The sequence below is a fragment of the Cynocephalus volans genome, chromosome 8 (genome assembly GCF_027409185.1).
Source record: "Cynocephalus volans isolate mCynVol1 chromosome 8, mCynVol1.pri, whole genome shotgun sequence".
Classification (NCBI taxonomy): domain Eukaryota; kingdom Metazoa; phylum Chordata; class Mammalia; order Dermoptera; family Cynocephalidae; genus Cynocephalus; species Cynocephalus volans.
The window spans coordinates 111,338,582-111,352,257 of NC_084467.1; the positions used below are offsets into that span (position 1 = coordinate 111,338,582).

General features: G+C 45.6%; 1 protein-coding gene across 1 annotated transcript; it reads right to left on the bottom strand.

The window, feature by feature from the left end:
- Positions 1–5,209: 5,209 nt before the first annotated feature.
- Positions 5,210–6,613, bottom strand: S100A12 (S100 calcium binding protein A12). The gene is made up of 3 exons (XM_063107161.1): positions 6,567–6,613; positions 5,950–6,107; positions 5,210–5,466 (listed from the first exon to the last, which is right to left on the bottom strand). The coding sequence occupies exons 2-3, from the start codon at positions 6,085–6,087 to the stop codon at positions 5,326–5,328; spliced, it is 279 nt and encodes a 92-aa protein (XP_062963231.1). The 5' UTR covers positions 6,088–6,107; positions 6,567–6,613; the 3' UTR covers positions 5,210–5,325.
- Positions 6,614–13,676: the final 7,063 nt, after the last annotated feature.

Here is a 13,676-nt window from a genome sequence, read left to right on the forward strand (position 1 = left end):
GTTCACTTTCTTTCAACTTTGAAGGCTTCTTGTGTTGGCCAAGTCAAAGCGATGGGTCCTAGCCATTCTCACATTAGGGGCCTCTGGTAGCCATTCCCTTGAAGCAGGTCCTCTCCTGACCTCCATGGCCCTGATTCGCAGACTGGCTTGGCTTGTCTTGCGGCTGCCAGCAGCCTGACTGAACATCCTCCTGAAGGGCAAGGCACTGCACATATAGCACCCCAAAGAATGGCACTGATGTCCTTTATCACAAAATAACACTCTGTCAGACTAATTGCCCCAGAAGGAGGCTGAGAGTGGGACAGGCAGGCGAGCCCCAAGTCGGAAGGGACCTAAAATCTACTTTGATGAAAATATGTGAGGGGTGAGCTCCCTGGAGGACATGACATTTGAGTTGGGCCTTGGCATATAAGCAGGAGTTCTAGAGCTAGAGAAGGATCCATACAGCCTGGTGCCTGCAACAGAGTAGACACTAAAACTGCGAATGAAGGAAAGAGAGGGTACTTCAGACAAAGAGAGCAACAGGACAGCAGGAGCAAAATCCAAGAAGTCTGTAAATTTATGGGGAAACTGGAGAACATTCTGGAGTGGCTGGAGATTAGGGGTCTGGGGGGTGGATGGAGGCTGACAGTGAGACACAGGAGAAGACAGGGCCAGTCTCTGAGGCTCTGTGGTTCTAACAGTGCTCGTGTTCATCTGCCTGTTTCGTGGTACCTGCCATAGTCATAAAAATCTAGTCTCTGTATCTTCATGAAGTGACTGGAGGTCACTAGTCCCAGTGGTGCATTTTACAGATGAAAAGCCTGGGGCTCAGAGAAGGAAGGCCACTTATCCAAACTGACAGAGCCAAGAAGCAGTTGAGCTGGGAGGCTAACCAAGCTCATTTTATTCCAAGTTGAGGGCTGTTTTCGTTGCCTCTTTTAGGTGCCTCTGACTGATGGATTTTGGCCAAGTTTGGTGCCCCTTAAATTTTTTCTGCCTGTGATTTAAGTTCAATTTGTGGATCAGTTGACTATTGTGAAAAAAAAATCATAGCTGGTGAATGTTTTCATAACAGCAAATACGCTGGGTTTTGTTCTTGTTGGTTGGCTGTTGGGTTTTTAACAGATTCTGGTACTACCATATATATATCAGAAGTGATCATAGATATGTCAGTGCACTAAGTGAGAGAGCCACTTTGCAGAAGAACAGTTTGGTCTAGTTTAAAGGCCTGAAGAGAAAGAGATTGCGTACTTGCCTTTGGCTACTTGTGTCATGCTGGTCAAATTTAACTATCCAAGCCACCCCTAAAAATAATCTCAATCTTTCCTTTGGTTTAAAATAGTGTTTACCGGACCAGCCCCGTGGCTCACTCGGGAGAATGCAGCACTGGGAGCGCCGAGGTCATGGGTTCGGATCCTATATAGGGATGGCCGGTGCACTCACTGGCTGAGCGTGGTGCGGACAGCACCATGCCAAGGGTTGCGATCCCCTTACCGGTCAAAAAAAAAAAAAAATAGTGTTTACCCGTTGTGGCTGTGACAGAGAGTGGGTCAGCTACAACTATCACCTCCTTATAAATTACCATCTTACTGTTATTGCTAATATCTATTGAGTGCTTACTCTGTATCATGTGCTGGGCCAAGTGCTTTACATGTGCTATGAGATTATCTCATCATCACACCAACCCTGGGAGAGAAGTGCTATTGTTATTCCCATTTTATTGATGGGTAAACTGAGGTGTAAAGATTTTAAGTAACTTGTTCAAGGTCTCACAATTAGTAAGTAGTAAAACTAAAATTTGAACCAAGAAACATAACTTCAATCTTCACACTCTTGGCTGCTACCCTTTAGTGCCCAGATAGGCCCTCCTTCCTGCCTCCCCCTAATTGATGCCCTCCTTCTGGATCCTACTCAAAGTTCTCCTCCATCTACTCAAAGTATCTCAGAACATTAAAACTGGTTGACCCCTGAGTGTTCACCAGTCTAAAACTCTTTAAAATGAGTTTTTAAAATTCCTTTGAATTCTTCAAAAATGAGAGAAACAGAGGCCCAGAGAGACAAGGTGATTTGCCCAGGGGCATGCAGCAAGTGAGAGCTTTCTGAATGCTCCCTTGTTCTCTCCACACTTGGTGATGTAAACCTTCCAGGCTTGGACCATTCCAGGACCTCCTTCTCTGGGTCCCAAATTCCTTTCTCTTCTGCCAATCCTACTTTACTCCATCTTCAGCCTCTCTACGTTGCCCCGTCCTGCTTCCTGTCATGCTTTCCACACTTCCTCTGGTGGGGGTGTCAGCAAACCTTTTCCCCCAGGCCTAGATGGTTAGGACTTGTCAATTACTGGCTCTAGTCCTAAATGCCAGCTTCCTATATATCATGTCCACATGGCTTCACACTAAATAAGCCAAGAGCCAAACCCCCCCCTCCTTAATAAAAAGCTCCTCTTCTCACTTTTCCTCACATCTGTCATACCATTGAGCTCCAGAAATTTAACTAATCTTTCTTAAATTCTTTCTCAAATTCTGCCATTCTGGACTGGTCCTACTGCTGAAGAAGAGCCAGAGAGACCAGCCACTGGAGGGTCTGCCAGAGCCCAAGGCCATGCCCCAGCCGCTGCTTCCGTGGATACCTTGACATTCCAACTAAATGGGTGTGACTCCAAGGAGGTGGGCTTTGCTTCTGATTTCACGTCCCCTCAGTCCCAGACCTGATTTAGTAGTTGGTTGGAGGGAGACAGGGGTTGGAGGCAGGGTGGCCCCCAGGGACATCTGCTGATCAGATTGAATTGTACTTTCCACCAGAAAACACTGACCCCAGCACCTGTCCCTCTGGGAGATTATTCCTGTCCCTTCAGGCCATGCTCTTTCCTGTTTTCCCTGGGACTATTTATAGGGATTCAAACCAACAGCCTGATTGATTTTATAGATTCACTCAAGAAATATTTATAAAGCACTGTCTTAGTCCATTTGCACTACTATAACAAAATACTACCAACAGGGTAATTTATAAACAATAGAAATTTATTTCTCCCAATTCTAGAGGCTGAGAAGTCCAGGATTAAGGCACAGGTAGGTTTGGTACCTGGCAAAAGCTGCTGTCTGCTCCCAATATGGCATCTTGTTGCTTTGTCCTCTGCAGGGGACAAACACTGTGTTCTCACATGGCTGAAGGCACAGAAAGGTGAACTTGCCCCCACAAGCCCTTTTTTAAAGTGCTAATCCATTCATGAGGGTGGAGCCCTCATGGCCTAATCACCTCCTAAAGGCCCCACCTCTTAATACTGCTGCATTGGGGTTAAGTTTCAGCATGAGTTTGGGGGGAACACAAACATTCACACCATAGGAAACACCTAGTTCATGCCAGGCACTATGCCGATGCTAGCGACAGAGCACCTGCTCCCAAACAACCTACTCCACTGGAGGAGATGGATATGAAATAAATAATAACAGCAATGGATACAGAATCACAAAATGAGAGAAGAGCCCCAAAGGAGAGCAGTGTGGTCCTAGGGGAGTGTTTAACAAAGAACCTTGCCTGGACCTGCATGGGGAGTCTGGCCAGAGAAGTCTTCCCTCCCCTTACCCTATGTTGGACCAAGCATAATACCCTTCTCCCTGGTCCCTTCTCCCTTGTTCTTCCCAATTCCTTTCTGCTCCTTCTCCGCTTTGAGAGAAGCAAAGAAGATATTCTTTACTATCCCACGCCCACATGCAAATTGTGCATCATTTTCCCACTCTCAAGATTCAACCCCAATTTCATGACCAAGTGTCCACTCCTTCAGGAAGCCCAAGTGACCCCACCCCCCAAGGCTGGGCCACCCTCCTATTTTCCCACGACATCCTATATTTACTTCTGACAAAACATGTATGACATTGCACGGGGATTTCTGATGAATGAGGTTTTCCCCACTAGAGTGAAATGTCTTAAGGCAAGGCTTTGGTCTTTCTGTACCCCAGCATCCCACCCAACATTTCAGGAAAAAACTTTTGGAGTATCATTGATTTTTCAATTTCCACATTCAGAATATATCCAGAATCTGTCCATCCCTAATCACCACCATTACCACCACCCCAGTTCAACCCTGCTTCATTCTCTAATGATCAAGGGTTGCAGTGTCCAAGACAGTCACCATGAGTGACATGTGAGTACTGAACACTTGAAATATGACCAGAAGTGTGAGATGCACTGGAAGTGTATACACTTTGGACTTCAAAGGCTTAAAGCAAAGGAATGTAAAATATCTCACTAATAATTCTTATATTGTTGAAGTAATAATATTTTGAATCTATTAGGTTAATAAAATATACCATTAAAACTAGCTTCCTCTTTTTTTCATGTTTTTTAATGTAGCTACTAGTAAGTTTAAAATGTCCTGTGTGGCCCACATTATATTTCTGTTGGATGGCACTGCTCTAGGGAATTTGTCTTTAGCTGCTCTCCCAGCTTCCACTCTTGCCTGCGCCCTACAATCTGCTCTCCGCAAAGGCAGTCCTAGTGAACCTTTGAAGCATAAATGGAATCATATTTCTTCCCCTGCTCGAAACACTCTGGTGGCTCCTTAGCATTCTTAGAATTAAGTCCAAAGTCCTCCCCATGATCTTTAAGCCTATGTTACCTGCTTCCTATTTCCCATATCCCCCAACACTCCCCATCTCAGTTACTGCACTCCAGGTGCATTGGCTTTTGGGTTGTTCTTTGAGCAGGCCGAGCCTGTGCTTACCTCAGGGCCTTGATATCTCTCTGCCAGTAACTCTTGGTCCCCAGAAATCTGCAAGCTGCTCTCCTTCATTTCTTTCAGATTTCAGCTCAAATGCCTACCTTGAAAATACCCCCCAAACCAATATCCCCTCCTTCCCCTTCCACCCAACCCTACTTCCCTACTTTGGTTTTCTTCATATCACTTATCATTACCTACAAGTGTAACATAATAAGATATATTTTTACTTGTTTGCCTGTTTATTTATTTTCTATCCCCTCCCCAATAGCATGCCAGCTCCAAGAGGACAAGGAGTTTGTGTCTACTGTCTCTGGCTATCATAGATGCTCAGTGAACATTTGCCGAATGAATAAATGAATGAATGAACAAATAGTGGACATTCAACACACATTTGGTGAACAAATGAACAAATGGAGCAGGGGCCCATGGAGTCTAAATGAGGCTGTTGGAAGAGCAGAAGTGAGGTGTGATCAAGTTTGGGCATGGGGAAAAAAGTGCACAGACACTGTTAAGAACTTTTCATCTGCACGTTTATTAATTCTCACTCCCCTCAGGCAAGGATGGGCTTTGGTGAGGGGAAGGAAAGAACCTTAGGGATATTGCTGGGAAGAAAGACCTTGGAGAGCTTCCTACTCTTTGTGAATATTCTCATGGGCAGTCTCCAGCACAGAGGTCACCAGGGACATGAATTCCTTAAAGCTGACCTGTCCATCTCGATCAGAATCCAGATCTTGGAATATTTTGTCAATGGTAGGTTTATCTTTGGTATTCTAGGAGAAAAGGAGAGCAGAGACTTTGAGCTCAGAAGCTCCACCCAAGACCCACCCCCTTTCTCAGGCCTCCCCGGAGCTCAGCTTAGGAAGGAACATCAGCTCATTAGCCAACGCTGTATTGGGAATCCAGTGCAACAAAACAGAAGACACAACTGTCATGAACCATCCTGGAGTCATGAAGGCTTCACCTGGAAGATGCTCTGCAGCTCACCCAATCCAGCCCTCCACTGCCCTAATAAACCCCACTTTACATATGAGGAAACAAATTCTGGAGAAAGGAGCCAAGTAGAGTCTAAGGTGAAAGAGTGAGTTTCTGAGAGAGAGAGGCAGAGGTCCCATCCCACTGCAGCGTGATCGCAGGCTTGGGAGCACATACTGGAGCCCACCCACTCCGGTCCTGTCCCACCATCCTCCCGCAGGCCTTGCCATTCCTCTCAGTGCAGGAGGTAGGCAAGTTTGCATGAGAGGAGTATCACCTACCTTGAGGATGTTTGCAAGTTCCTTTGTTATCAGCTGCTTCAGCTCTCCTTTGGAGAGGGTGTCAAAATGCCCCACCCGAACTGAGTACTGGTGGAAGATGTTAATGACCCCTTCCATGTGATCTTCCAGCTTAGTCATCTTCCCAGCCTCACGTTAACCTTCAAGGAAACAAGGGAGGTCTCATTTGTGGGTAGGGTGGGGAAGAGAAGGACATAAACTGTCTGAAGCCTAAAACAATCAACCTCGATTTCCCATGGTGTTTCACAGCACCTCATCCACCTGGGAGGATAATTTGGAGGGCATTCCTCACTCAGACTCACCCTGGAAGGGTTCTGTAGTTGGCCAGGCTGTTTGCTTACCCCAGGTGATGGTGCTTTGGCCACACATCCCTTACAAATAGTCACCACCCATCCCTGCCTAGCCACCCTAAGTCCTGGGGCTGGGTCTACCTAGCACAGCAAGAGCTAGTCTACTTGGGTTTAAAATGCAGTGTCAGCTCAGAGGTGCTCAGACAAGCAGAAGATTATGTCTTCCAATATCCTATGACTGTAAAGTGGCCACCTGCAATCACCACCCTGTGGACCACCTGAGGACCCAGCCAGGGAAAGGGCACTTACCCTTCAATGCACAGGAGTGTGGAGCTATAGCAAGAAGCCAGCACTGGTGAAGGGTGCTTAGCTAAGGAGGTTTTTATACGGTGCTACAAGCTTCATAATCATGCTTGGGTGAAGAAATCTCTCATTCGTTGTGAGGCAATTGTTGGACAGCTCTCTATTGCTCAAGAGGAGCTTCAGACCTGTGGTTTTGACTGCAATAGGAGCAGCTCAGATTGTACTCACCCTGAATCTCACCTTCCTCCTCAGCCTGAAACAAAAGTCCCCAACCCACCCCACCCATTCCACACACCAGTGACCTGCACATTTCTCAGCCCTGGGCCAGGGCCCAGCCTTCAGGTTTAGCTCCACCCCCTGTTACCTAATAAAAGGCTAAGAAAACAAGTTTCACTGCCTGGATGGTTCCTGCCTAGAGAGGGAAGGAGAGGGGAGAGGCGTTTGTTGAGTGTCTATTATAACAAAAATGATAACAACAACAAAGTGAGCGTGTAATCCTAGAGTAGGAAAAAGGACAGTAGTTAAAAACTAAGATATTCTGAATAAAGTATAGAACCTAACTAATGATAATATATCAATGGTAGTTTATTAGTTTTAACAAGTATACCATTATAATGTAAAACGTTAACAGTAGCGTAAACTATATACAGGTATACTCAGATGGGAACTGTCCACACTATCTTTTTAATTTTTCTGTAAATCTATAATTGTTCTAAAAAATAAAGTCTATGTTTCTTCAAAAGTGAAGATGGGGGCCGAGCCCGTGGCGCACTCGGGAGAGTGCGGCACTGGGAGCGCGGCGACGCTCCCGCCGCGGGTTCGGATCCTATATAGGAATGGCCGGTACACTCACTGGCTGAGTGCCGGTCACGAAAAAGACAAAAAAAAAAAAGGGAAGATGGATTGGGCACTCACAGCATGCTAGACACTGCTCCACACAGACCCCCACCTAGTTCTCGGAACAGTCCTGTGGGTGCTAATAGTATGCCCATGAGTTCAGAAAGGTTAAATAACTTTTCTAAGTGTCAAACCCAAATTTTTCTACCTTCAAAACTTTTGCCACTGTTGTAAATATTTTTTTCCTAAAATAAGCATAGGCTTTTGTTATTTAAAAAAAAAATGTGCTCATACTTTTTAAAAATAAACATAATTTTTTATACATGTAGACAATCTTATATAAGAACTTGATCTCCTTTTTTCCAAGCCATTTTCCTAATACAGTCAATTCTTTTTTCTTTTTTAATTTTTTTGGAAGCTAGCCAGTGTGAGGATTCAAACCTGTGACCCTGATGTTATAAGGTTGTGCTGTAATCAACTGAGCTAACTGGTTAGCCCTTAAAACAGTCAATTCTTGATTAACTTCTTCAGAAATTCTTTTGTCAGTGTAGGTTATACCCCCACATCACAATGTGGAAAGCTCTGTGCTAGGCTCAGGACGGGAAGCAACACCAACCAAGAAGAGGACGTGGTGGCCCTCCTGGAACTTAGAATCAAGTGGATTCAGAACACAGAGGACTCACCGCAAGTGAAGGGGAAGAAGGTGCTGAGTCAAGCTGAAACCAGCCACCCCAGGGTGGGCCCATGCACACCAGGGCCACTTTCAGGCCACTGTGCGAAGCTGTGAGAGAGTGCCTGGGACCAGCTCTGGACCTTGGGCAAGCTCTTGACCTCTGTGAGCCTGTTTCTTCATTTGTAGGGTCAGCACACCGGCCTCATTTAGCTCCCAAGGTTATGAGGCTCAACTGGGAGAATATGTGAGACAGTGCTTGAAAACAGTAAAGTGAGATACTTAGATTTTTTCCTTCCTCTGCCCTTATCCACCCAGCATGGACTTGGGTCATCCAGCTCAGCTGACACACATGTGAACACCTGTGTCCAGTCCAGAGTCAGCTTTCAGGGGGGCCTGTCCACTGGACACCAAGAGTCTCCCAGAGAGACAAAGAGACCATCCCTCTCTCAGCCCTAACAAATGCCACCTGGTAGAGGAGCCATCTACTCCGGTTTTCCCTCCCAAGGGAGCTCCTCTCACCCTCCCCGAGCACTGGCCTCTCAATCTGTGCCCAACAACCCAACAAGGCTGTGGGGGAACAAGGGAGGTCACTCTCTGCAAGCACCCAGCACAGCTCCCGGCTGTCCCTTGGGTGAGTCCTGTCTTCTTCCCCACTTGGCAGGGATTCCTCATCGCCTGGACTGTGCAGGAAGCCTGACGCTCAGGGTAACCAATGGAAATCACACAGATACATGTGATTATTATAGATACGTGTCACTATACATTTGTCAAAACCCAGAGAATATACAACACTAAAGAGGGAACTCTAACGTAAACTATGAGCTTTAGTTTATAATAATTATCAATACTGACTCGTAGATTACAACAAACGTAGCATGCTAATGCAAGATGTTAATAATAGAGGTGAGGAGGTTTATGGGAACTCTACTTTCTGCTCAATTTTTCCATAAATCCAAAACTGCACTCCAAAATAGCCTTTGAATTTTTTTAAAAATATTGCTACATCTAAAGTCAGTATGTACAAAAAGTAATAGAACACTACACAAGAAGCAAACATTTCAAATAAATTTGGAGCCAAATTGATACAAATTCACTTTCACAACTCTCTCTGTAAAATTAACCAAAATACTGTGACAATGGTGGGAAACCTAGGACATTTAAAAAATGTTTAACTAGTAAAAACATGAATTAGTTCTAACTCCTCCAGTATCAACTAGAAATAAATATGTACTCTAAAGTAGAAAAGAGAACTTCAAGAGAATTGAACTGAATCATGTAAACATGTGATCATGTAAACATCTTGAAAAAAGCATATCAAGGTAACTTCAAGTTTTCACAATGTAAAGAAACAATGATTTAAATTGGTAAATCTGGGTAAAAGGCATATGGGAATTTCTTGTACTATACCTGCAACTTTTCTGTGAGTTTGAATTTATGTTAAACTAAATTACATCAAATTGAAATTATATCAAAATTTAAAGTTACCAAAAAAAATGTACTTATGGCAACCAAAACAACTCTTTTAGTCACATCCAAGAAGTGGGGAAGGGCACTGGCGGCTTAGGATGGGGAGGAGTGGCCAGATGGGGCAGAAGGCAGCCCACCAACCTGGATTTTACTCTCCAGATTAGTTACCCAGGGGAGTCTCTACCCAGACACTAAATAAATATGAGTGTCCTTCCCTAATGGTGACATTTTCGCTAAAGCTACCATCTCCAAGAGTGAAATGAACTCCCAGGTATGCAAAGAAAGAGTAAAAGGGGGTGAAGTCGCTTTAAAGCCTATGAGGCTCTGGGTCTAAAGGGATTCCACCCCCGGAGACATGGAGAGAGCTTAGTGCTTGCAGCCTCAGATCCACTCTAGCCACTAGCAGTCACAGAAGAGGGAGGGGGCACAGGTTCTTTCACCCAGCAAATGCTTACTGGCCCTTGTTATCTGCTAGTCACTGTTTGGGCAGGCAAGGGGGGAGTAGCCACAGACAGGGCAGACACTGTCCCTGCCCTCTCTGAGCTTACAGTCTGGGAGGAGATCTGCTCCCTGGTAAGCTGCGGACAGAGGTAGGAGTGCCAGGGAGGCAGGGCATTGCTTCTTGCTACTTTAACAGAGTAGGTTGCCAGCTCTTCAGTTTTGGTAAATGGAGTATCCAGTTCAAGGTCATTTATGTCTGTGGAGGAAACAAGGCTAAGGAGATAGGAAGGGAGTCCTCTCCTTCTGTTGTCCTGGGACACAAAGCTAGTCACTGGAGCAGGGGATCAATGTTCAAAACAGATCCCAGGTTTTCAGGAAGGGAGAGACCAGTACCTCTATGCCATCCCTCTACTTTCCCATCACAATCCCTGTGTGAGGTGGTTAGAAAGAGCTAGGAAGTTGGACTAGGGTAACTACTACCTGTGAAGCTGGTTCACTGTGCACTGGATACTTCACCACTTGCACAAGAGTCCAGAGAGACAGAGCACAAGTTTAAGCAAAGCAACTTTATTACTCACAGACAGGCAGCAAGGAACAGCAGAAGCCTGGGATCACGGCAAACTGATGCCCAAGGCTCAGGAGAGCTGCTCAGGGCAGGTAGTTTTGTCTGCACATGCCCCATATTGCACTGCAGCTGAGGGACCGTAAGAGTGATATAGCAAAAAACCAAAGTGTTTTTCCTACTCTTATATACTCAGTACAACACAGAACACTTTACCTCTGGTTACCACAATGTGTGTGGGGATTTCTGCCCACCAACAATCCAGCAGTTCTTCAGTGGACACCAGCTGGGTGTCCTCTAATTCAACTCAATTCTGACATTATTGACCTGGCAATAGTGACAGATCCCACAGGTTTAGGGCTCAGTCCCACAAGGCTGCCCCTCAGTTTAGATGCCAGTCACAAGGAGTAGGTTGTCACCTGTACTTCTGGTCAACTGGCTATAAATTGGGGATTCCCACAACCTCCTCCACGGGCTCAATTAATTTGCTAGAGCAGCTCGCAGAACTCAGGGAAACACTTTACTTACATTTGCCCATTTATTAAGCAAATAATAACAGCCAGATGGAAGAGATGCAGAGAGCAAGGTATATGAGAAGGGGTGTGGACCTTCCGTGCGCCACCCTCCAGGAACCTCCCCACGTTCACCTATCTGAAAGCTGCCCAAACCCAGTCCTTTTGGGTTTTTATGCAATATTCATTACATATACATGATTAATAAAACCACTGGCCATTGGTGATCAACTCAACATTCAGCCCCTTTCCCTTTCCCGGAGGTTGTGGTATAGAGCTGAATGTTCTAACCCTCTAACTATGTCTTGGTCTTTCTGATGACCTGTCCCTATTCTGAAGCTATTTAGAGGTCCCAGCCACCAGCCATCCAGTAGCATACTAAAGACACTCTTACCACTGCAGAGAGTCCAAGGATTGTAGGAGATATACTTCAGAAAACAGGCAGGAAGACCAAGTAAATATTTCACAATATCACAGGCTACAAAAGCACTCTGCCCTGGGTTTTATACCTGGGGAGGCAAGTGGGATTGCTGGGTTGGCCAAGGCCATGTGAGGACCTGTCCTGCAGTCCATCCCCCAACCCTTAGCAAAGCTAGTTCATTTCATATGCCCACCGACCTCCCTAGATCTCGAGGCAAAGTTTGTCTCTCAGATCCATGTAACACGTTGACTGACACAATCTCAATGCAATTTCATTGATCCATAGCCAGAATACATTTCACCAGACCCAGGAGGACCACTACCACAAGGAGGATGACCAGGCCTGCCTGGAGAAGCGACCTACAGCAAGATCCCAGCCACCCAGGGATGAAGTTGCCAAAGAGGTCAGAGAAGAATCCCTCGGATGGCCCCATACTTTGCAACCAAGGGGTGGGCCTGCTTCTGCACCTCTCCCACTGTGTCACCCAGCTTCAGCAGGAGGTGTTGGTAATAACCAAATGTCACCCTGTTCTGCCAGCAGATAATCAGGAGCTGTTCAGCTATTCATCACCACCTTAGCTAGTGAGTTCACTGAGCCTTGATTGTCCTAAATAGCTGGGGTGGTAGCATTAGCAAGCTCTGCCACAGTAATTGACAAGTTGGGTACCATTTTTCCCAGGGTATGCATGAGCATATGCCAGGTATGAGGACAGAGACAGCAGAAGGGAGCCAGCTGTCAATTTGTCTTCCTGGCAAGATGTCCCAGGCAACCCTGCCATGTCAGAAGTGTGGGCCCTTCCAGTTTAGAGTATCATTTTGCACAAACACCTAAGGACCCAATATTGCCAAACAGCATGCCCCACCTGAGGGTGACAAGCAGTCACCCTCAGATGACAAGCCCCATACATCCCACAAAAGAATACACAAACCTGGGGAGCATACGTAACTCCAGTCAAGGAGCAGTCGTTATAAGAGTCTCTAGCCCATTGAAGAAAGCCGGCGTCTGGTTTACTTATAAGTTAGGTGGTAGGGTGAAGACGCACGACGTACCTACCTTCCCATGCTACTGGTGATGTTTAAAATCTGTCTGATTTCATGTCTGTGTTCAGGGTAACCCACACTGAGGGTGTCACTCCCTGGTCAGAATCGCTGATGGCTGTTGGGACCCCCATCAGATTGGCAATGAGCCACCCATGGACTACTTGAGTCTGGAGGGGAAAGCTCTGAATACTCGTACGTGGGTGGCAGATTCAGCAGTGCTTCCAAAGTTCCAAGACGGGAAGGAAGGCTCCTCCACCCTGGGAGGAAGGGGCACTTGTTACTAGGGAAACCCCTGAGAGTCGAAGGAAATAAAAATGCTGGTTCTCTTGCTGTGTATGTGGGAAGATTATCCTTACATGGAGGATTGCTCACACCGGGAAAAACCACCAGCACTCCAGGCCCTGAGATGTGTCTAGTGAAGTCCTAGACAGGGGAAATGGGCCCAAGAGACCCTGCAGTGAGCAAGGAGTAAGAGGTTGCAAAGGCAGACAGAGGCAGGCTGGCTCTCTCCACACACAAGACAGAACATGGGCTACAGAAGAGCATTTTCATATCTTAACCAGGTCTCTTGCCTGGAGACAGCCAGGGACCTAATCCTAGCTCTGCCACTTGGCGGATTAGCAGATTAGAAACTTAGTCAAGTTTCTTAACCTCTTGAGTCTGCTCATATACAAAATGGAAGGAGTATTTACCTCTGATAGGGTTGTTATGAGAAATAAAAAAGACAAACTACCACAACGTCTCATGCTAGAAAGCAAAATTATCAACAAACACAGTGGGCCCATATCAGAATCTTTGTCTTAATTCATTAATGGAGAGAATCAGCAAGGAAGATTTAAAAAGAAAAAAAAAAAGGCTTGTTCAAAGAATATTTGATAATATATAAAGACAGTCAGGAAAGGAATACCTAACTAAGGTTCTTAAATTAGATGTAAGACTGTTTTAACTTTTAACAGAGTGATAAAAACCATAACAGTTTTGGTTTTAACATCTTGACCAGGCTGTAAAACCGCGTTACCCTTTCCAGCAGGTGTCAGCTGTCTACTTCTGCATTTGTTGGGAATGTTCATCAAACACACATTGCCAAACACTTTTCTCACAAGTGTCAGATGATGACAAGTAGCAAAGACCTGTGTTTATTCAGACAGGCTCTATCATGAGAT

Coding starts and splice junctions, on each gene's coding strand:
- S100A12 (XM_063107161.1), bottom strand. CDS start 6,087: ATGACTAAGCTGGAAGATCACATGGAAGGGGTCATTAACATCTTCCAC. Junction 5,467..5,949: donor AACTTGCAAACATCCTCAAG/GTAGGTGATACT, acceptor CTTTTCTCCTAG/AATACCAAAGATAAACCTAC.